Source organism: Barbus barbus (assembly GCF_936440315.1).
Source record: "Barbus barbus genome assembly, chromosome: 25".
NCBI lineage: Eukaryota > Metazoa > Chordata > Actinopteri > Cypriniformes > Cyprinidae > Barbus > Barbus barbus.
Genome location: NC_136753.1, coordinates 17,033,419 through 17,057,811, shown reverse-complemented (window position 1 = coordinate 17,057,811; position 24,393 = coordinate 17,033,419). Strand labels below are relative to the sequence as shown.

At 36.7% G+C, this 24,393-nt stretch overlaps 1 protein-coding gene across 5 annotated transcripts in view; it reads left to right on the top strand.

Moving 5' to 3' along the window:
- LOC306845087 (auxilin-like) overlaps positions 1-17,816 on the top strand; it is a 35,377-nt gene extending 17,561 nt beyond the window's left edge. For 2 of the 5 annotated variants that reach the window (XR_013781963.1, XR_013781964.1), the window contains 13 exons: positions 85-279; positions 1,470-1,578; positions 1,722-1,801; positions 2,013-2,206; positions 3,408-3,800; positions 4,845-4,994; positions 6,314-6,409; positions 7,879-8,013; positions 8,249-8,581; positions 10,595-10,743; positions 13,300-13,476; positions 15,726-15,847; positions 16,311-17,816. Coding sequence is in view for 3 of the 5 variants with exons in the window: in XM_079377651.1 (XP_079233777.1) it covers positions 85-279; positions 1,470-1,578; positions 1,722-1,801; positions 2,013-2,206; positions 3,408-3,800; positions 4,845-4,994; positions 6,314-6,409; positions 7,879-8,013; positions 8,249-8,581; positions 10,595-10,743; positions 13,300-13,476; positions 15,336-15,437 (2,113 nt within the window). In the remaining 2 variants the exon portion in view is untranslated. Of the gene's footprint in view, positions 1-84; positions 280-1,469; positions 1,579-1,721; positions 1,802-2,012; positions 2,207-3,407; positions 3,801-4,844; positions 4,995-6,313; positions 6,410-7,878; positions 8,014-8,248; positions 8,582-10,594; positions 10,744-13,299; positions 13,477-15,335 lie in introns of all 5 variants that reach the window. The other 3 variants (XM_079377651.1, XM_079377649.1, XM_079377650.1) reach the window with 2 other exon arrangements.
- Positions 17,817-24,393: the final 6,577 nt, after the last annotated feature.

The window sequence follows — 24,393 nt, the reverse complement described above, 5'->3', positions numbered from 1 at the left end:
TCATTAAAATGTCCCAGACAAGGTATTTTCCCCCTTTGGAGCAAAACCACTGACAGTCTTGTTTATGTGTGTTTATTTATTTAGGTACATAGGTTATGTATGCAGTTTAGTCTCAGAGAAGCCAACCATACCACACTCCAAACCACTAGTCATTAAATCCGTCACTATGAGTCCTGTTCCTTGCTTCAACAAACAGCGCAGTGGCTGTCGGCCATTTTGTGACGTACTTATTGGCGAGACCAAGATATTTTCTACAGCTCAGGAGTACGAGAGAATGAGGTAAGTATGTCTGTATATACACACACTCTACTAATGGTTCATTTAAAATCATATTATCTGTGTAACTGAAATTGTAATGCATGGTCATATAGTATCCTATCAAATATGGTTCTTTATTGCCTTATGGATAGCCTTGGAATAAGTCATATAGACACAGGTTTGCAAAATCCAGAATTTAATCATTCAAAAACACATCGAGTGTGAATTTAAACTAAATTGGCCATACCTCACAGGAAGTTGCATTGGAGTGGAATTGGTTGAATTAGAATGACAGAGAGAATTTAATGAATAAAAATGTAAAGATATTCAACATGGTCGCACAACAGAAAATAACAAAACAAACTAAACATATTAACATATTAACATATTTAACATATTAAAGCTGCAGTCCGTAACTTTTTTGGGTTAAAAATGTTCCGAAATCAATATTTGAGCAAATAAATAACCAGCCAGTGTTCAAAACTATCACCTTACTTTAGCCTGATTCACAACGCTTAGCTTATAATAATGTTTTCTAATTTGAGTGGTACGGGTAGGTTTTCGTGGGAGATTCAAGCATTGGCACTGCATCATAAATAAGTTATCCCGGATAGTAGGCTATCGCATGTGAGGATCCTGCAAGTGACGTATCATTTTGCCTTTTCTCACAGCAGCTAGAATAATTAAATGTATAATTTTGATGGCGGATTGTAATCCAGAAAGGATTATGTGTTTATGAAACACGTGAATGAAATTAAATTATATGTGCTTCTGATTACAGATAGCCTGGGATTACACAAGATTTGTATTTTAAAGACAACCAGTTCGAAGGGAGCATAGTTTGCTGTTAACATTAATAATTTGAGAATAAAGTATGACAATAATAATAATTTGCACGGTTTGATGTGATATGAGCTAACCGATCGTTAGATTTAATTAGCATTGGTAGCACAATTTATTGTAATGTTTTTTCCTCAGTTGGTCAGAACAAAGGTGGCAGACTTGTTACTTGTTCAGATGGCAATATATGGTGAAAATTCCCAGTTATTTGGGTCATGTATTCTAAGACTTAATTATACTTCCATGAAAATGTATTATTATTATTTTATAAAGCATTTCTGAATTGCATACAAGATATTTTATGTAGCACTTAAAAATGATAATGCTTTTTGTGTAATGGTGAAGTATATCTTCATGTTTGTTGCTCTCAGGGAACACAGGGTTCAAGAGGGCAAAGTGGTGTTTCCTGTGAGTGTGAGTGCCCAAGGAGATGTGGTGATTTCAGTCTATCACATGCGTTCCCATGCACTACAGGCAAAGGTATGAGACTAATAATTCAATGTTACCCCTTTTGAATTTAAATCTGTAGCAGAGAAGACGAGTCAGAACTTGTAGGCTTTTTGTTCTTGCCAGTTGTTAGTGACTAAAAGGTTGGCAGTGTTTAAATTCTGTTTTGTGTGCAGGTAACAAACACCCAGATATTCCAGATTCAGTTTCATACTGGTTTCATCGCCCCTGGCACCACAGTCTTAAAGTTTATAAAGTAAGTGTTTTTTTTTTCATCATCACATTGTAATCTAAAGCAGTTAATCTAGTTTTCAAATTTATGCAAAATCCTGCTCCACATAAGGATAGACAAAATTTCCAGTCACTCTTTTTTTGGCACGATCAAAAAATCTTTTATTTAAAACAAATAATAATTATGGACATGTTATTGAATTATTTGAAGTCTGTGTTTGTGTGTGTTTGTCCAGGACAGAGCTGGATGCCTGTGATTCTCCAGAGAAATACCCGCAGCTGTTTCATGTGCTGTTAGACATTGAGGTTGAAAGTACAGAGAAACAGACAGATCTCACGCCACCATGGGAGCAGTTCCCCACCAAAGACCTGAGCCCCAACGTGCTTTTCTCCTGTCATCAGGAACACCAGGATGCACTTGCTATTGCAGGTAATCCTGTATATTACTATGCTGTATAATGCTATACACAGTACAACACAAAAAAGCCAAGCATATGGTTTTGGTTCTTTAAAAAAAAAAAACTTTTGATGAGAGCTTTAGAAGTATGACTGAGAGATATTTTATTCACAATAAATTCAGGATGATTTTGCTAACAATATAAAGTTAAAGCAGCATTGTGAATATAATAATGATTTTAATATAGTTTTCTGGATATTAAGTTCCCTAGTGGCCATGTTATGAAACTTTTGTATCTTGCAACTCAGTTGTAACAAAAATCACACTTTTAACCTATTTCAGTAAATACATAAGCATTGAGATACATATTGAATTTCATAAATAGACTGATGATTCTTAAGCTCACAAAGGCTGCAATTATTTGATCATAAGTACAGTAAAATAGTAATATTGTGAACTGTTATTACAATTTAAAATAACTGTTTTCCTTTTTAATATATTTGAAAATGTAATTTATTCCTGTAATGGCAAAGCTAAATTTTCAGCAGCCATGACTTCAGTTTTCATTGTCACGTTATCCTTCAGAAATCATTCTAATATGCTCAAGAAACATTTCCTAATATTAGCAACATTGAAAACAGATATGCAGTGTAATTGTTTTTTTTTTTTTTTTGTAAACTATGACCAATTCTTTTCAGGATTCTTTGATGAATAGAAAATTCAAAAGAACAGCAGTTCAGAATTTGTTCTTCCTGGATAAAAGTATTCATTTCTTTAAAAAACAAAATCAGTGGGTGACAAAATGGCCTTGTGGAGTTTAGTCACCATTAAGAGCTCAGTGAAGCTTTAAACAAGTCAACTCATCCGTCACTCGCTGGCATTCTGTTAAGTGTCTGTGCCCCATTAAACTAAACACCATCTGTTTAATGTACTTTATTCTCTGCTGAAAAGATGAAATGGAGGGCTTGGACTTGGAAGGTAAGATGTAGTGTAGGAGGCTTGTGAGAATCAACAGAAAATAGTTGATTAATAGATTTGTAGTTGACTTTAGACAATTACTTGATGAGTAGTTAAAAACTAGATTTTAACGAGAAGGAATTTGGGAGGTACAGTATTATGTTTCTCACATAGAGCTGTTGATTGGCTTCAGAAACGTGAAAAATAACACACAAACTATATGGACTAATTTGATGTTCTTCTTTAGATCTAACCATTTCTCCGGTGTGTCCCTTAGATCCTGCCCAGGGACATGGGAGTTGCGGAGGCAGAGTGGGCCCGAATGAGGAGAGCGAACCGTCAGATGATGAAATGCTCTCCCTTTCTAGTCAGCAGAGCAACATGAGCAATGAGAAATCAAAAGCAGCTAAGAAACCAGAACCCCAGCCTGCAGCGGCCCCTCCTCCAGCAGCTGAGGAAGTAGATCTGCTGGGTCTGGATGGTGATTCCGCTAAGCTTCCTCCATCCTCCCCACAACCTCCGACCACCAGCACCACCACAGACCTGCTGGGGGACCTGTTTGGAGCTCCTCCCACACCACAGCCGGCCAGCGGCCCCACCTCTGCTCAGTCCACACCGCGGAGATCTGCAACCTCCTCCTCACCCTGTCCATCACCTCGATCTGGAGACAGTAATTATGTTTTATGTTTTTTTTTAAACAAAGACAGACAGTTGAAGTGATTTAGCTGAGATGTTTGTCAGGGGTCAGTGAAGTGAAGCAGCATCTTGGTATTGTTGGAAATCTGAATTACTGAATTATTCATTTGAATGGGATTCATTCAACATCAAGACACAAAGTGGAATGTCTAACAGTAACTTTTTTTTTTTAACTGCTGTATCGTGGTATATTGCTTTTATAAAATTGCTGTTATAGCAATATAACAAAAGCATTCAAAGTCAACTAAAAGTTACATTATTAATATGATACTTTATTCATATTATTATTATACCACACACATTAGTATTTGTTCACTAGTATTAATATTATGTTGTTATTAATAATAATAAATTACAATTAATTAATCATAATAAGCAGTTTTTCCATCAATTATATTTACACTGCCATTCAAAAATGTATATTCAGTACAATTTGTTTAGAGAAATTTAAGAAAAAGTGTGCATTAAATGCATTAAGTGTGCATTATTTAATGTTTGCAATGTTAGTAAAGTAATATTGTAAAAAATGTATTTAAAAAACAAATGCTGAACATCAAAGAGTGCATTAGAAGAGTTTAGACTGGAATAATGGCTGCTGAAAAATTCAGCTTTGCCAGCACAGAAGAAAAAAAACAAAAAAACATTTTGAAATAAATTAAAACAGAAAACAGTTGTTTTAAATTGTAATAATATTTCACAATATTACAGTTTTTACTGCATTTTTGACCAAATAAATGCAGCCTTAACATGAGAGACTGCAAACCTTTGAATGGTTGTGTGTGTGTGTGTGTGTGTGCGTCTATTGTTAACATATTGGCTGTTTATTAGTACTTATAAAGCACGTTGTGCAGCATATTGTGCATGGCCATATTATACATCCCTAATCCTAACCAATACCTACCCAATACCTTAAACTTAATTTGAACTTGTTTTATCCAGTCAGATGAAAGTCGTAACTATCTGTCCTATAAAAGTGCATTTCAGCAAAAGAAACTGAATTCTCTCTTTAATTCTTCAGCTTTTGACCCATTCGGGTCTGGGCCCGCTCCTGCCCCTAAGCCGCAGGACTTCATGGGGGCTTTCCTGGGTCCAGGTAATATGGGGCAGCCAGACCCCTTCCTGCATGCTGCACGATCTCCATCTCCTACAATGCAGAACATTGGCATGGGTAAGGCATGTGCCTTTGCCTCTCAGTACTGTCAGTGTGTGGGCAACATCACCATAACAACCAGCAAAGCTCTTTTGTGTCAAATCCTCCAGAATATGATCAGCAAAATAGCCTTTCAAATTTATCTCTATAAAACAGCTCTGTAGTAAACGTATTTAAAGTGCTGATGTTTGATGTTTTGGAGAAAGTGGAATTATTATTGGGCCTTGAGCTCGACTGTTTGTTTTAAGTACAATGTGTGTGGTCGATAGCAGCATGTGCTTTGTGAAGGACATCTGATACCCTGTATTATATATCTGGGAATATGTGAGGCAGATTAACATCAATATGGAATAAAGCAACACAATTTTGTACTGTCTGTTTGTTGGATGTAGTGTTAGTGGTTTGCATGTCTATGGAAACAGCATGTGAATTTTTGAGTCACACCAGTGCCATATGCTTTTAAAACATTTTTTTTTTGCCTAAAAATTGAGAGGTTTTTAATATAAATGCTTTGAAACAACACTACTATAACAAAGAGCGCTTTCTATTTTTCAAGCATGCGACAGAGCTGGAAAGAAGCACTGCGTGATGCCAAATACTGCAGATTGCTACATTCTGTTACTCAGAGCCTTGAGAGAATGAGCGAAATATGAGAGAAATCCTATCCCTTTTCCTCATTGTCTAACAAAATGTAGCACATTGTCATATCTTGTTTTAATCTTGTTCAATCAAAACCGCTTTATTAACCAGTAAGCCCTATGCTAAGTTAGTAGGCTAAGCTGTTAGCTTGAAAACACAACGAAAGGAAATGTGTATTTGTTTCTTTTGCTATAGCATTATATTTGTTTTAGAATTAAATACCATATGGCAATTTTCAATAATTTATAATCAGGCACCAATTAGAGTACACATAAATATCATAGCCGATGTAATGTCCTTTTTAATGGATTTTATTAGATGTTTTACGAGTGAGGTTTTCACTGCATTTCACATCATGTTTCAGTCACTGATGAAAGTTATTGTCGTGCCATCAACCAATCAGGGCTGTCATGATGTCATTATTTCAAATAAATGCAGCCTTAGTGAACATAAGAGTCTTCAAAAACCTTTCCAACCAAAACTTTTAAATGATAATGTATAGTTTTTTTTTTTTTTGCAGTAATTTCTTAGTCTAAGAAATGTAAGAAACTAAGTCTAATGTTGTCATTTTCCTGTGGTTATTATATGGCATGATACCATTCACATTTGTATTAACTGTCTGATTTTCAGTGTTCAGTGAATATGTAAATAAATGACAAAATTGGACAGCCATCAAGAAAAGTATGTTCCCTTCATAGGTCGCAGTTCACCTGTGCCGCCCACTACTCCCACTGTCAACATCCAGCAGCAGTGCACTACAGGAGCCTGGCAATGGAACAAACCAGCACCTGCGGGTAAGTGCTGTTAGAAACACAAGATGTGTCACAGGGACTCCTGGTGGCCTCCTCTGAAATTACACCTAACAACAAAATGACTCGCTTCTGACCTGCCATCTGGACTGGTGTCAGGAGCTCATATAGCTCATAAATGTTAATGTCTTGTGAAACATTACATGGCTGACTATTTGGGTTTTAAATCAATAGAGCTAGATATTTCTTATAGTTATTCTTAATAGCTTTTTACAGGGCTCAACAGTAAGGTCAATATTTTCAATGGCCCCAACAAGTTAATTCTAAATTTCACTCACTCACTCACTCACTCACTCACTCACTCACTCACTCACTCACTCACTCACTCACTCACTCACACACACAAAACAATATTTTCTATCCCCTAACCCTAAATCTACCCCTTATAGAAAACCTGTTGGCATTATTACACTTTCAGATAAATTTAGTCATTTAAGTCATTCATTTAGTATTTTTTTATATTTTTCCCATGTCAATAAATTCAGGTTTTTACTATCCTTGTGGGGACATTTGTTCTTGTTTATCCCATGATGTAGGATAGGGATAAACAAAAACACACGCACACACAACCATATGTACAATAAAATAAGTAAAATATATTTATATTAATAAATGATAAATAAATCTAATTTAATTTTTAAAAAATTTAATCTTTAAAAAAAAAAAAGTTTGTCAAATTACAAAATACAACAAATATTTATTATTATACATTTCCATGTAAACATGTTATGTAAAGTCAAATGTTTAATTTTGTTTAACAAAATTAGCAATAATAACTGGAAATCATACATCAGTATTATTATTATTATTAATAAAATATATATATATATATATATATATATATATATATATATATATATATATATATATATATATATATATATATATATATATATATAATTTTTTTTTTTTTTTTTTTTTTGAAAGGGAAGTGATGTGTGGTCAAGTATGGTGACCCATACTCGGAATTTGTGCTCTGCATTTAACCCATCCAAGTGTACACAGTAATGAACATACACCTGGAGCAGTGGGCAGCCAATGCTGCGGCGCCCAGGGAGCAGTTGGCCCACGACCTTCAGGTTACAAGTCCAACTCTCTATCCATTAGGCCATGACTGCCCCTTATTATGAAGGATAATAGTTATACCGGAAACTTTAAAACATCCATAAATTCATAAACACTTTTTCTAGAAAAGGACATTACTGATTTGTTAGTCTTTTTTACCTATTTTTGCTGATGCTATCAAGACATTATCACAAATCATTCCTGCAATTTTGACAAAACCTCATGTATGTTTGCCAGTTCACATTACTTGGCTGACAAGTTTTAAATGTTGACAGAAGCAGAATTCACAACCAAATGTTTGGAAAACCAGATAATTTAAAATATCTTGATTTAAATCTAAATTTCTCTCTTCAAGGTATTAAATTATAAATCTTGATTTGTCTTACCAGGTTTTGGGATGGGAAGTAAGTCTGCCAGCACTAGCCCAACCAGCTCAGCTCATAGTACTCCCACCCACCAAGCCAAACCCAACACTTTGGACCCATTTGCTGATCTTGGTAACCTAGGAGCCGGTCTGGGAGGAGGTAAATGGAAAAAAAACCTTATTGAACCTTATGTTAAAGGGATAGTTCACCCAAATATTACAAATGTACTCATTTACTCACCCTCATGTAGTTCCAAACCTGAATGAATTTCGGTCTTCTGCTGAACACAAAAGAAGATATTTAAAAAAATGTTGGGTGTTTTGGGTGAACTCTCCCTTTAATTCATTCATCATGGATTCACAGTTAACCTCTGTGTGACTGCGTTCATTCCAAGGTGGTTCAGGATTCTCCAGCAAGCCCACCACACCTACTGGTACCGGAGGAGCGTTTCCACCCATGGGCTCCCCCCAGCGCCCTGCTCCCTCTCCCCAGCACACTGCCTCTGGAGGCTGGCATCCCAGCACAGGCTTCCCCTCATGGCAGCCTGGAGGTGGGGCTCAGTGGCAGCCGCAGGCCCAGGGTGCACAGCACCAGACCCCACCTAAAGCACCAGGACCCTCTATGCCTCACACTTCACCACAGAACAGACCCAACTACAATGTCAGCTTCTCCGGCATGGGTGGAGCTTCGCCAGGGGCCACTGGGGCAAAAGCACAGCCTAACATGGGTGAGTAACGACACAAACTGTCTAGTGACTCGACATAGAATCTGGTACAGTCTTACATAGTTCTAATACTAGTTAGTTTTATAGATATATATGCTAAAGTAAAATATTTTTTTTATAATACTACAAGTGAATCTAGGCATTACATCATGCATAGATAATATATCAGTGATTCTCAAACTTTTTACACCAAGTACCACCTCAGAAAATATTTGGCTCTCCAAGTATCACTATAATGACCAACATTAAAATACAATAGCGTAGTAGGTCTAATTATTCAGCTACAGCTATGCATAGTTCGAAAACGAGGCATTTTTATTCCTAATAAGAATATTTATTATTGTCGGCCACTTTAAACATTGTAAATACAGTTTGAACATTAAAAGTAAAGTACAAAATGTACAGTATTTGATCAAAAAATTATCACAGACATCATTTAGCCACATTAAAAATGTGTTAAATTGTGTTAACATTAGAAGGAGCATTAGAAGGATAACCACTAGAAGGAGCCCACGTACCACACAATCAGTGTAATATATAATATGAAAGATAAATATTGTTTTTGAGACTGGCAAAAGATTAAATAGTGAGATTATATTATATATATAGTGGTAATAGCGATATATGTATGTGTGTGTGTATATATATATATATATACACACACATTTACTTTTCAAATGAAAATTAAATTAATCATTAAACATTTTAAATTAAACATTTGTAGGCTGCTTGGGATGAAAGTATCTGCTAAATGAATAAATGTATATGTAAATTAATTGAATATAAAATTTAAAGAAAAAAATAGATGGCAAATACAATCCAAGTATAAAAATAAAGGAAATGAGCATATTCGACTAAATATGTACTATAAGCAAATACTGACAAAATACATTTATAATGTACAGTATGAAAGATCAATGTTTTTGAAACTGGCTAATGATTACATTTTAATAGTGATATTAGATTTCAAAAATCTAAATTGAATTAAAAATAACATTTTATTAAAATTAAATTAAATAGGGAAAATAAAGCACATTGTCACGGGTCGTGGTTGTAGTAAGTAATGTCGCACGAGTAAACGTAAGAATTCTTTAATGAGGCTTCAACACACGTTGACCATATATAAAACATTAATCCGAGCCAAAACTAGACAGAAACTGAAAATCATACATCCGGCCATGGCGGATCTGCCTCCGTGACCTTGGCAATTGGCTGGATCCGACACGGGAGCGAGTTCTGGGGTGCATTCTGGGCTCCAAGACATCCCATCATACTTCACAAGTAATCCCAGAGACACCGGTGCGGCGGTCGGCGGGCTAGACATCGGAGTGGCCGTCGGGCTTGAGTGAGCGGCGGCTGACAGGCTTGACTGGGGAATGGCGGACGGACTGGACGACAGGCTGGTTCTGGATCGGAGCTGGACACTCTCCAGACCCTGGAGGATCCCTTCCCTCCAGCTCAGTCCTGTGGTGTCTGGGAGGTCCACGGGGCGATGGTAACTGGCCCTGATCCGGAACAGAGAGTTTACGGTGGTGTCATCCAACGCCTTTTTCGCAGTGAGCCTGCAGAGGGTGGAGAAACGAGCAGCGGTTTCCATGTCAGAGTAAACGTAAAAAGAGTAAAAGAGCAAAACGAAGACAGCGTAAACGTAAGAATTCTTTAATGAGGCGTCAACACACGTTGACCATATACAAAACATTAATCCGAGAGAAAACTAGACAGAAAATGAAGGCTTATAAAGGCAGGGAACAAAGGAGCAAATGAGAAGATTAACACAGGTGATAAGAATGAACGATGATTAACTAATAAAGAGAACAGGAACTAAACGGGAACATACATGTGACACACATGCAATTATGTATCTATTATAAATTAATACTGAAGATCTCTAATATTGGTCAGTGATATCGGTATTGTGTATCCCTTTATATTTTCGTGAGATTTTCATTACTACAACAACAAAGAATATTATAAATATCAACTCAAACCTTAATAATTATTTCCTTTTTCTTTCAGGAACCAGACCAAAGGTTTCGGATGCTAACTTTGATGACCTACTCTCAGCCCAGGGTTTTGCTGGCACTAAGGAGAAGAAGGGGCCAAAAACCATAGCAGAAATGAGAAAAGAGGAGATGGCAAAAGAAATGGACCCAGAGAAACTCAAGGTGAAAATAAAGCACACACACAAGCTGATATTTATATTACATGGCTAATTGGAATTTGATTCTGATGGTCAGTCACTTGTTTTCTGTTTATTTGTGATAATGTCCAACTGACTCTACACTGTCCCTCATATGTTCCTTGTTTTAAAAGGGTCCTATTATGCTCTTTTACAAAGTCTTGATTTTGTTTTGGGGGTGTACTAGAACATGCTCTCATGCTTGGTGGTTCAAAAAATGCATTACTTTTCACATAATTTACATTATTACAATACCTTTCTCTTCAGCCTGGAACAAACGGCTCGATTGGTTCCGGGTTTGACGAAGGCCCACCTTCTAAAAAAAACTAAATGCGTTGTGATTTGTTAGTTGTACCAGGGCATTGTGATTGGCGAACAGCTTAGACGGTGTTTCAATACTGCCCCACCTCTTGCCAAAGCAGGATGGCGTCTTGCCTTATCAATTTAAGCCAGATTCAGACCCCAATAATATTGAACAAGAGCATCGCGCAGAGCCTTTGCACACACGGATATTGCAAGACATATTAGAATGGTTACGTTATTGTTTTATTGTTAACGTTATTGTAAATAACCCTTAAAAATATATGCATTTACTATGTACAGATAAGTGCAACGGTAATATGCATTATGTTTATTGTTCTTTAATTCTAACATTATAACATGAATTGCAGTGAAACTGATATACAGTTGAATTTATTTATACCATAGTCCATTGTTTCCCACAGACACTCTGTTTGTGGCGGCATATATATGCAAATTCATTCTCTGCCAGCAGGAGGCGCTGTTGGAGTGAGAGCGATCGAGGTTTAACGCTGTACACAAAGCAGCGCTCCGCTCACAAATGCTGCTTTATCAGACATTATATGCAAGATAAATTGAAAATGACATCCAACATTTTCTGAAGACAGTCGGTTTCTTTCAGAAATACAGTGATATAAAAACACCCGCACCGGGTTTTGATTTTGAACGTTGTGCAGTGCTCATGTTAATTCAACAAATCTATTTGTGGTGGTAAGTTTTGATATTGTGGCGGGCACCACAAATAAATCAATGTATAGGAAACACTGTAGTCTCATAATTGAAGTGTAAATTCTGCAGATTATATCATTGTCCAGTATTGTACTGTCAGCAATTTATAAAAATGTTTTCATAATTGTAACATATTTACATACATAATTATTCAGGTGCATGTGTGATAACTTGCGAAAACTTGAAGCTACAGCAGCAGCTCTTCTTCTTTGTCGTCGTCTTGTCTGATGCACTCAACCAAGCATTCTAACCATAGACATATATAAGCTGTCTCATTTAGAAGGCTGCGCCCTCTGGAGGTTGCATCCTTTGTAGGATGCATATACGAAGTGTCCTCAACCTAGAATTAAATGAGATGGCCTTTGTAGGACAGGCGGAAAAGGAAACAGGAAGTATGATGTTTCTATGCCGACACATTTAGAGCATCGTTGCGCTCTCACACTACTTAAATGAAGGAAAATTATTTCTAAATTTGGAAAGTAATTTGAAAAAAAAATGCTTTTACTTGTTTTATTTTGTTCAATGTTTGAGGAGCTGCAGTGTACGTACAACAGACATCTGTTAGAGAAAAAAAGGAGGAGGATATTAAAAACAAAGTTTATCCGTTTTTACTGGAGGCAAGTTGTAAACACCACATCTGCGCTTGTGTGTACATCTGCCGGCGCCAGCATTTTTCATATTAACAACAGTGGTTTACGGTGACGCAAAGAATTGTTATCTGTTGCAGAGAAGGATATACCTCATGCATCCTCCGAATTCCTGTGAAAGAAAGTCGCATTCGAAGGTCTCATTCGGAGTGTCCTACTTGCTTTTCTGAAATGAGACTGCCTTGATGATGTATGCAGCCTTCAAATGCAACCTCCGGAGGGCGCAGCCTTCTAAATGAGACACAGCTAATATAGACGCCCTATTCAACCGCTCCAGGCAAGTAGATGCGGCTGCCATCTTGGAATGGTCCACTTGACGTCATTCACCATACTGAGCCGTTGGGTTCGCAGACCATCAGCTGTGCAGGATTGTGGCATCTTTCGAATATTCAGTGATTACTATGGTGAATGACGTCAAGTTGACCGCTACAATATGGCGGAGGGCTTACGTATAGCGGCCCATAGAAACAGTCGCTAATGAGGCATCTATGCATATATATCTATGGTTCTAACCACAACCTCGCCCCTCCCCACCCCCCAACCATTTGAATTTATGTAGGCAGGTTTTATTTTAATGATATTCTAATGGAACGCTTTGTGATGTCACAACATCCGGAAAACAATGCTGTAGTCCAAACGAGCCGTTCGCTGTAGTTCTTGAAAAGGGATTTTTTTTTAAACCGAAATATCTCCCTTTGGAGTGGACTTAGAGATTTGTAACTTTGCAGATCTTTTTAAGCCCAAACATACACACTACACACTCACTAAAAATTCAAAAAGTGAAAAAGCATAATAGGACCCCTTTATTGAATTTGTTAACTTGTGAATGGCATCATAATGTTTTAATATAATGTTATTTGTGGCAGATCCTGGACTGGATTGAGGGGAAGGAGAGGAACATTAGAGCGTTGCTGTCCACCATGCACACGGTGCTTTGGAAGGGAGAGACACGCTGGAAACCTATAGGCATGGCTGACCTTGTCACACCAGAGCAGGTGAAGAAGGTCTACCGCAAAGCTGTGCTGGTAGTGCACCCTGACAAGGTGAGAGACGTATTTTCTTCAGCTTACACTGATGTACCAAAGCGATAATAATGAATAATGAAGCCTTAAAAGCACAGCTGAAAAAAACTTTTTTTTACTACTTTTCAAAAGTTTGATTTTTAAAATGTTTTTGAAAAGTCTCCTATGTTCAGCAAGGCTGCATTTATTTGATCAAAAATACAGTAAAAGAGTAATATTAAATGTAGTTTATTAATTTTATGGCAAATCTGAATTTTTCACAGCCATTCCTCCAGTCTTTAGTGTCCCTCAGAAATCATTCTAATATACTGATTTTGTTCTCAAGAACCATTTCTTATAATTATTAATGTTGAAAACAGTTGTGTTTCTTAATAATTTTAGGATAATATGAAGAATTACAGTATATTATAAGTTATAATCAACAGCATTTATCTATAAAATTCTTTATTTGTACAATTATGAATATCTTAACTGTCACTTTTGATCAATTTAATGCATCCTTACTGAATAAAGTTTTAATTCCTTTCTTAAATCTTATTGACCCTGAAAATATGATAGGACTACGGTGGCCGAGAAGTGCAAAGCAAATAACGATTCTGAAAACAAAATAACAAATTACAAACGCAAATGCAAATCTAAAAAACTAAATAATTCAGAAAACACAACGACAAATCAGACAAACCGGAAGAGGTAGGTATAGTTTGAGGCAGCGCCATTGGTTTGGGAATAGATTACTCATCGCTGACTGGACGAGACATCTGTCAATCAAGGTGTACAGGAAGAACCAGAAGAAGAACAGTAGAGTCAACTGAAGCATCAGCTCCAGTGGCGCAGATGGTAGAGCGTGTGTCAACGTGTGTTTTGACGCGATCGACCCGGGTTCGAGCTCGCCTTTTGCCAAACTGTTTTTTCCCTCCCTTTTCAAATCATGTATCACATCGGAAAGGCATTTATTTTCAATAAAAATTAAGGAAATAATCCAAAAGTTTAAAAAAAAGTATCGGGTAGGGTTAGGGTAGGTGTAGGGCGGGCTTTATTGTACCAATAAGGTGGTATCCATTTAATAATTTGAATTAAAATGATAATTTACACTCAGTACGTTATTATTGCATACTGTTTTTTTTTTTTTTTTTTTTTTACACTACAATACTGAGGTGCAGATAATTGCCACTATTCTCAACAAGTAGTATACATAGCACAAATCGTGATTTGTTTTGCACTTCTCGGCCACCGTATAGGACCCCTCTAGTTAAGGCATTTTAAGGCCGGGCCACACCAAGCCGACTTCAAAGAACTAGTGGCGATGAAAGCCGACGGTGTTGTCGCCTCGCATCGGCAGCTTCAGACCAAAAAGCTGCGCTCGAACACACAGCACAGACTACAGCTGACGGCAAACTAACACGTGCGTGAGAGGAACGAGCTCTCCATATCAGCAGCTATCAGTAGTATATATTCGTCATTCAAAAGGAGAAACCGAAACAAAGATATACGAGATAAACGCAGATATACATAATGTAAACAAAGCAGCGCTTGCTCACCATTTTGAATATCAGTATGTTGATAACTTTAATCATTTTAAGCGGCTCATGTTGTTATGAAAACATTTGCGTATTAGAATGACCGGGAAAGATCACGTAACATTTAAACAGCCTTCTGTCTGTACCGTCTTCATTTACATGCTTGTTTCATCACTTTCACTTTAATTCTCGGCACTGACTCGTTTGCTAAACTAAACATCCAATCAGAGTTCTCTCTCTTGCCGACGAGTGGAACACACCAAACAAACTTGCCCGACGTTGCCAGACAGCTGACCGTCGGCTTGGTGTGTCCCGGCCTTTAAAGACAAAATGCATCCGTTTTCTCTCTCTTCCCATTTGCAGGCTACTGGACAGCCCTACGAACAATATGCCAAGATGATTTTTATGGAACTAAATGATGCCTGGTCAGAATTTGAAAGCCAAGGACAGAAAGCACTGTACTGAGACTTGCTGTAAATGATCACAACCAGTCAGCAGTTCCTGCCCCGATTAGACACCCTGCAACCCACCAGTCTTTGAAACGCTCCTTTGTTATCTCCCCCACCTCCAGGACCCTGCTTCATAGAGACGTCAGAGCTTACATCTACAGTATAGTTGTGTGTATCTCTCTATCGATCCATGTATCAGGTCCCATCATGCACTAGGCCAACATAACTGCTGTATGAGAAGACTGCTGTTGGAAAGAGTAGCATTCAGCTTTGTTTTAAAAACTCTTATTTCTGTCTTTCCCAGGACTCACTTGCATAACAAAGATCAGACTTTGTCGTTCAACAGCTGTGAAATATTTCTGTGAACATTATCAGTCAACCAGACCATCATAGAATGTCTGGTAGAATTTATTCAGGAGCTTTCAGGTGAGTTTTGATTTATTAAAGAGGTTTAGTGCTAAGGAAGAACATCTTGAATAAATAAAAAAATATGTCTAGACACTTCAGAATTCTGCGTTGGCTTGCAAAACTTTATTAAATAACTCAATGTTTCGATCAAACACTTTCGTCGGCTGTTATTTAATAAGGTTTTCATGCTACACCAGTATTTGGGAATCGAGACCTTATCCATTTCTTCCATTGTATTGCCTGAATCCTACACACATGCTCACAATCACTCATGTGTGAGGAGTATTTATTTATTTGTTGGCTTTGCAAGACAACAATGAAATGTGTGAAAATAAAAGTAGTATAGTAAGCTATGACTCTGTTTTTTAGTTCAGTCAGGGGCTAGAGGTTTAGAAAGAGAGGCACAAATGAAAGAATACTCCAACAAAAACCTGCAACCACTAAAAATGTCTCATATCATGTAAAACGTAACTTCTTTCAGAAGATAAACAACACAGTGCTGTGGGGCAGAAGCACAAGAAATATAAGAGACTGTACAGGAAATGGGAGGTTTTCTCCAACTTGATCTGTGAAATGCAGTAGATTTAACTAGCAGTTTATTCTTATGTTGTTTTCTACTGAATATTGATTTGTATGTATATGTTGCACTATAATAACATACTGTTTACAACATAAAAAGTCAAAGGAAATTGTTTATTCATGTAATTATTCCATAGAAAAAAAGAAACGTTTTGCAGGGAACTCTGACACGGCGTGTTTCGAGGTGAAAGTTAAGGTTGTCTTTACATACTCAATTTATGTTAACCTGACGTCTTTAACTGGTTAATAGTGCCCTAAAGAACTATTCAGGAGATATTCACACAGAACGTATCATTCTGTGTGGACCATTAATATTTTGACATATGAAATCACCATTACGCAACATAAGTGGATACACAGCTCTTTATATCGGTATCCTCATAATGTACTGCATGTTTGACTGTAAGTGGCACGTGGTCCAAAGGAAGTTTCTAGAGTGTACAGCCACTAATCTGCCCTTTCTCTTCTCAGTATATTTGCACTTGAATGGCATGAGTTAAATCCAGAACACACTTGTGTCGTAACTTGCAGTACTTGCTGTACATCTCGTTCATGCTTTGCCTTCCTCTTTTCGCAATCATGCGGTGATATACTGAAGCTCAAAGCAGTCTATTATTCCTTACGTTTTGCCGGTATCTTCCCTTCGACACATTTCAACGCTAACAACTTGAATGCTAACCGTGGACAAAGACAAAAGTTTAGCGAGAACTGAGTAAAAGAAAGGAGCCCTGTATCCAGGATGGAACTTTTCCACCTCCTTCCCCCTTTTGTGGACTGAGCCGTTTATCTTCAATCTTAGGATATCATAATGTTCGGAAGCTAACCTCTGTAAACAGTAGTGAATGTGTGGTGTTCTCTGTAAGGAAATGGTAAGGTTTGGATACAGCTCTGTGTTTGTTTGCTGTATCAGTATTATTGTGACATGAATTTGTTTTCTGTCTTTTTTTCTGTTTCTGTTCTCCATATGGAGCTGTACATATGATAATGTGCATTGCACAAATAAATGGGAAACATGATGTTAGTGTGTTTTTTTTTTTTTTTTTTTTTTTTTTTTTTTTTTTTTTTTTGACATTTAAAAAGTGACATTTAAAAGTTAGTATTTTTTTATCATTTTATGTCATATTTATTTTAATGTGGCTGTATAGCTTTTATTAGTTTACATTTATTTAATGTTATTTTAGTACTTGAACTTAAAATCAAAAGGAGAAATACTGCCTTAGAAATATAAATATAAATACAATATAAAACACTAAATAAATACATTTTATTTCAGTTGACATTTATTTTATTTCAAGTAACTAATTTTTAAAATTGTTATTAGTTTTAGTTTTTTTTAATAATAATAATCCTGGTCGTTCCAAAACTGTGTGACTTTCTTTCTTATGTGTATCATAAAAGAAGAAATCTGAAAAATGTCTCTGTGTTTTTTACTGTCAATGGTCTCTAATGTTGTTTGGTTATCAGTGTTCTTCAAAATATCTTCTGTGTTCTGCAGCAAGAAAAACGTGAAGGTTAAGGACAACATGACAGTGATTAAATGATGACAATTTTTATTTTTGGGTGAATTGTAATCCTAACAAAGGATTACAAATTTTACTTGGAGATTTTACTTCAGTTTATTCTTTCATTCAAATACAATAACTGACTTTCAAAAGTTATACAAATTAAAAGTGCAATGCCATCACTCTTAAAAGCTTGTGAGGAAAGATGCATGTTACACCCAAAAGTTTATAGTGCATCATATTAGTAGTAAAGAATGTAATGAAAGGTCTGACTAATCCTGTTGAGTCATCAGATGTCTCTTCATTGGCTGATTCATTCGGTTTGTCCCGCCCACATCTTTGGAATGTGGGGGTATTCGATTATCAGAATTTGTTAGGGTGAAAGTAAAGTGAAGGATGAAACAGAAAAGGAAAAAAAGATGATCATCAGAGAAGTTTGATGTGGAACATATGTGCCTTTTCAGAGGAATCTGCTCAAAAAGCAAAACACGCCGGTCCAGAGAGATAGGGAGTTAAGATTAAATCTTTGCTTGACCCTCTTTGACTTTGATTCTAAACACGGATTGCTCTGGTGAGATTTCATCAGCTCTGTGCCCTCTTAACCTGTGGCAGACTGACCTTAGACCCTTGGGAATCCCCTCAGCTGTGATTAGAGGTAGTGCCCAAAAGATGGCAGCAATACTGTGATCATCTTTTTTCCACTACATACAACACTAATTTCCCAGAATCTTTTAAGCCTCTATGCAAGACAACTGCATTAAAAGCAATCATTTTCAACCGGTGCATTTTCAAAAAAAAAAAAATTCTAATTTATTTGCCATGTGCTTGATATTTTTGGCAACAAGCAAGAGATGGAAATATTAGCATGTGTTTGGTCACATTGCACCATGGTGAGTTTACTTTAAATAGAATAGAATAGAAAAATTGTACACCCCTATGTTCTTTTTAAAGCTTTTCCCATCATTTTAATGACATTTTATAAAAACAAAAACTCAAAGACCAAAAAATATATGTGTCATACATAATTGATAGTCCTTGGATTTGGAACAGTCAAAAGACAAAATAAAACTTTAATATTTGTAATGCACTAAGTGCATTAAATGTCTTAAAACACACTAAGACATTGTTTCACTACTTTACAAACTGCATTTAAAATGTACTTAAATGTGATTTAAGTTTTAGACAATTTGTCAAAAATAATTTCAGTTGACTTAAATGACTACAACCTAAAATAGTCAAAAGCCAAAAGGTATTATTTAGAAAACTAATTTTAGATATGATAGCAGTCTTAAATATACTTGAAATATAAAGTAATTTTATTTTTTTGTAATCTGTGATTTTACAGTTAAACCAAGCAATTCCTGTTACTGTAGGGTATTCAGTTTGTTTGTGTGACACAAAAGCACTTTATGTAAAGCACTCCTGTCCAGGGTGTTATTGATATAACAGCGCAGCATAATGAAGTGCATTAATACAGTCTTCACTGCGTCAGTTGTTAGTCAGTGATTTTTGTCTTGTAAATCCAGACAGAGTATAACAAGAGCTTTTATTTTTTTCTTTCACAGATATCATCTAGACCCAGATAATAATGTTGAATGAACCGGGTCATTATGTTAAGAAGTGGAGTCATTTCTCCACTGAGGGTGCATAACAAAGAAGCTCTTGTGTAAGTACTGGTCCTTAAAACAAGGGAACTCTGAGTCATCCTCATGTAAGTGACTGTAATGGGGTGAAACTTCTTCTCTATTCACAATCTGCAGCTCAAGAACACTTCACATCTCCACTTTGTTCATCTTTATAGAGCACACCTGTCCTTTGGTCTTCTCAGTACTTGAGGTTCATTGATGTAATTTGATCTATTTTGGTAAGATATTACCAATCCCTATAACCCATCAAATGTTTTCTTATTGACTTCTGTAACATTTTTCCAGATCTTTTGCTACTTGTCCAGGTAAATATCTTCTCAGGCTTTTTTAAAGAAATATTCATCATATTACATTCCCATTGCTCTTAAAGGCATGCCAAAACATCATTTGCTTATCCTCATGTTGTTCCAAACTTGCATGAATTTCTTTCTTATATTTCCAACAGCTTTATTGATCAGCATGAACTCATCAAAATCTAATTCTATGTTTCCTCCCGAAATAAACGGTGCAAATAATGGCAGAGATGATTTGCGGATCATTGTCTGATTTTCCCAGTTTTGTGCAATTCTGTGTGTGTATGAGGTCAGTAAGGGCATTTGATTCCCTGTCTGTTAGTGTGAGTGCAATTCACGAGCACAGCATGATGGAGTTTGCACTGTTCAAAACTAAGATGTCAGTTTGATTACCATGCACCTGCACTGTAAAGCACCTGGTTTATCAAAATGACATGTGCTTCAAACGCATGGATATTCGTATAAAGATCTGGAGCTGCGCAGAGACAGGAATATGTATATGTAATTGTCTGTATCCTCTTTTATATCCTTTTGTTTCGGCCCTCTCAGTTGGCATTGCAGGCTCATTCACGTCAGTGGGCTGTGTGGATGAAGTTTTAACAAGGCCAGAGATGAGTCAGGCCAGAAAACTTTTGAGAGACAGTAAAATAAAATGTGCTTAACGCAAAATGGAAAATGATTTTGCGATCCAAGAGAAACATGAATACAGCACATGGATGGCAAACAGGGGCCTTCATTTTGACAGTAGCTTAAATAAATATTGTGAATGTTCTGAAGAATCTGCCAATCTTGTGCAGATTCAACTGCTGTCCTCCAGGAAAATGTCCTGATTTTGAGCCAAGGCTGAGGGTTCGATTATAGCAGAGTTGCAATTACATTGTAGCAGAGTCAACTGATGGAAATCTCTGGACATGAAGGCCAACAGTCTGATCACTACCACATGCTTTGACTGTAAACCACATCGATGATTTAGTCTAATTAATGAATTATTCTTGGGTTAAATTTCAGCAGCTTGAGAATTTGGACCAGTGTGCATGTTTAGAATATAAATATAGTCATTTTTAGCATTAAAGAACTCCTATTATGCCCCTTTTTTAAAATATGTAATATAAGTCTCATGTGTCCCCAGAATGTATGTGAGTAATTTTCAGCTCAAAATACCCCACGGATCGTTTATTATATCATTCTGAATATGCCTATTTTGAGCGGAAGCAGAAACACGTTTTCATGCATGTATCTTTAAATGCAAATGAGTTGCTTCTCCCCGCCCCCTTTTCCAGAATACACTGTAAAAAAAAAAGTTGAGCTAACTTAAAATTTTAAGGCAACCAGCTTCAGCAGATTTTTGAGTTTTCTCAACTGGTTGTTTTAAGTTTATACAACAAAAAGTTGAGAATCTCCTACAAAAATAAGCTGAGAACTCAAAAATCTGCTGAAGCTGGTTGCCTTAAAATTTTAAGTTGGCTCAACTTTTTTTTTTTTTTTTTTTTACAGTGTAGGGCTGTGCCTTTGACAGCTTTTTCCTCAGACACTCTGCTAAAAACCATCTGTTTGGATTTGATTGTCATGTCTATCATGCTGAAATCATGCTTTTTAAATCATATGTTCAAACTTCTGATATAAGGTTTTCTGAGCACACATATCCGAAGCACGCACACAGAAAGCAGTTATCACTTCATGCGAATGCTAAACTAAGTTCTCTTTCATGTCTTACTGTGCCTAAACTTTCAAATATGCACAAGTTTATGTGAAAAACACACATAAGTTGTGAAAACAGAGTAGGTTATGTCAGTGAAGGTAAACAGCTGGGAAAGAAATCACATGTAATAAAATGATAGATTAATACATTGTCAAAGTTATTGACAAAAATAATACATGTTCACCAATATAAAGTACAAAAAGCTGCCTGAAAGTAGACAGGCTATATTATAGAAAACTATGTTGTTATGCCATATTCTAGTTTGGGTTGTAAAGGAGTGTGAAAATGGCTGGCTGGATGGATAGTTGGGTTTTCATCATCACGTTTATTGCCCTTATGTCACCGAGGAAAAGGACACATTCAAAATGTATCCCAAGAAGCATCCCAAGAAAGTAGAACCTAATGGGCAGTGACGAAACGTTATTGTTCAGGGCATAAATCTGTCTCAATATTCTAAACCATTTTCTGATTATGTTTGTGATGCTTCATTCAATAACATTATGAAATAGTAAAACTACATTTTAGTTTTTCTGTTTCAATGCTTTAAAAAAGGGAACAGGTATTTCAGATGAAAGACACCGTTTTTTTATTGTTTCATTCATTATCAAAAAACACAGTAACAGTAGCAAAGTGCAAAAGTGAAGTTTTGTTCCTTCTTTCATTTGATGCTCTGCTGTAGGGCTGGGCGATTTGACCTAAAATCAAAACTTTGATTAATTGAACACTTTACCTCAATTTACGATTTTTATTTTTTGCCCTCATAGTTCATTAAAGGGTTGTAGTGTAAAAATACTCCACTATTAAATGTGGGATAGTTTTTTTTCTAGGATTTTAAAATAATTGAAGGAAACAAACTATTTATGGTTATTTGTTGAATATTTCGAACAATTGAAATCAAAGCTTGGTTGAAATGAAGACATCTTATGAAAAAAGTCACATTTCAGTTTTATTGTAATTATTTATTTAGCCTATTTCTTAAAAAAAAGAAAAAAAGAATACTGCCATGTCAAAAGTAGAAAATAACCAGCATCTCTTGCAAACAAAATACATTTTAAATATTGTCATGTGTAAAGTAGAAAATAAGTTCTCTCTTACAAATTAATATTATTTAAAAAAAATGCAATGTGAAAAAGAGAATAAAAACTTGCATCTCCTAAACAAATGTTTTAATATTTAACATATATATAATATTTGCCTAAAGAATGCCTAACGTTGTGTCATGTCAACCTGCTACTGAAAACAAAAGACCGCCTCCGGGGTCTTCTGATTGATCCACTGTTTTGGAACTAACATTGACCGGCGCTGTGTGTAAAAATTTTAAAATCTTTTAACGCGTCACTCACGTGTGAGATGCAGCAAAACACACGAGCGCAACGGTCATTCACATCCGTACAGCGCCGGCACGATAGTGTGTTTTTAAGGGGAAAGTATTATTGAAAAACCGAAATAACTGACATGGGAAAATTACGTCGGTTTCGATTGCTTTTTGATTAATCGTCCAGCCCTACTCTGCTGTTTATGTGGACATCGCTGACATGCACATCCTGTTGAGAAAGCAGAAAAAAATATGTTTAGTAAATGGTAAGAAGGGAAAAAGACATATCACTTTTATCATCAAACATGCAGGGGTCTATGAATTGAAAAGTGTGACACCCGTCACACATTAAAAGTTTGTAGCTACCGAAATATAGCCTAATACAAATCATTTAAAATAGGCCTAGAAGATCCAGAAAAGATCCAGTGGCTTATTTTGGTTTTATTTTTTATAAATATGAAATGTAAAAATGAGAGACAGGAGGCACTAACCTTTACAGGTGTGCTCTTTAGGTACTGGCCTTCAAAGCATAACTTTCAGAGGTTTCGGGGCTTTTCTCACACATCGTTTTTTTATGTGAAGGAGGCTGAACCACATCTCCATTGTCCTGTTGAAAAACAGACATGTAATGCAGGTGTAGGTTTAATGAGAGCTTTTAGACAAAAATGTTCAAGACGTAATTCTACATATCTTAAAATATAATATAAAGGATTTAAAATAAAGTTTTTTTTTTTTTTTTTATAAATCTGAAAAGCAAAATAATAGATAGGAGAGATTTACTGAATCTCCAGTGGTCCATGGGCACAGCCTCTTCATAGTGTGCTGAGAACTTGGAGAGGCTGTAGAGTCTTTCTCCATACATTGTTTTTCAGTGGAGGAAGCTGAACCATGCCTACATTGTCCTGTTGAAAGAACAGACATCATAAAGTAATGCACAAGCAGGTTGAGAGCTTCTTAGACAAAATCTAAATAAAATCTAAACAAATCTAAACAAAATCTAAAATCTGCATTGCCAGAAGGCACAGATGTGGGGATGTGGTGGGTACAGGTATTTCCCTGGGGGATGCACAGGACATAGGTGCTCCCTCAATGGACCTGGCCGGTACAGGTACTTCCACAGTAGATGCAGCAGGCACAGGGGCTCCCTCGGAAGACCTGTCCAGAAGAGGTGCTCCCTCCTCAGAGGTGCTCCCACTCAGCGGGTATAGGTGCTCTCTCAGGGGACCTGGCCAGACGAGGGGCTCCCTCAGGGGAGGTGGTGAGTACAGGTGCCTCCCTGGGGTATGCAGCAGGCACAGATGCCTTCAGAGGTGACTTGTTTGGAACAGGCATTTCCTCCAAGGATGCTGCAGGCACAGGTGCTCCCTCAGAGGACCTGGCTGGAAGAGGTGCTCCCTCAGGGGAGGTGGTGAGTACAGGTGCCTCATTGGGGTATGCAGCAGGCAGATACCTTCAGAGGTGACCTGGCTGGAAGAGGTGCTCCCTCGGGTGACACAGCAGGCATGAGTGCATCCTCAGGAGTCCTGGCCA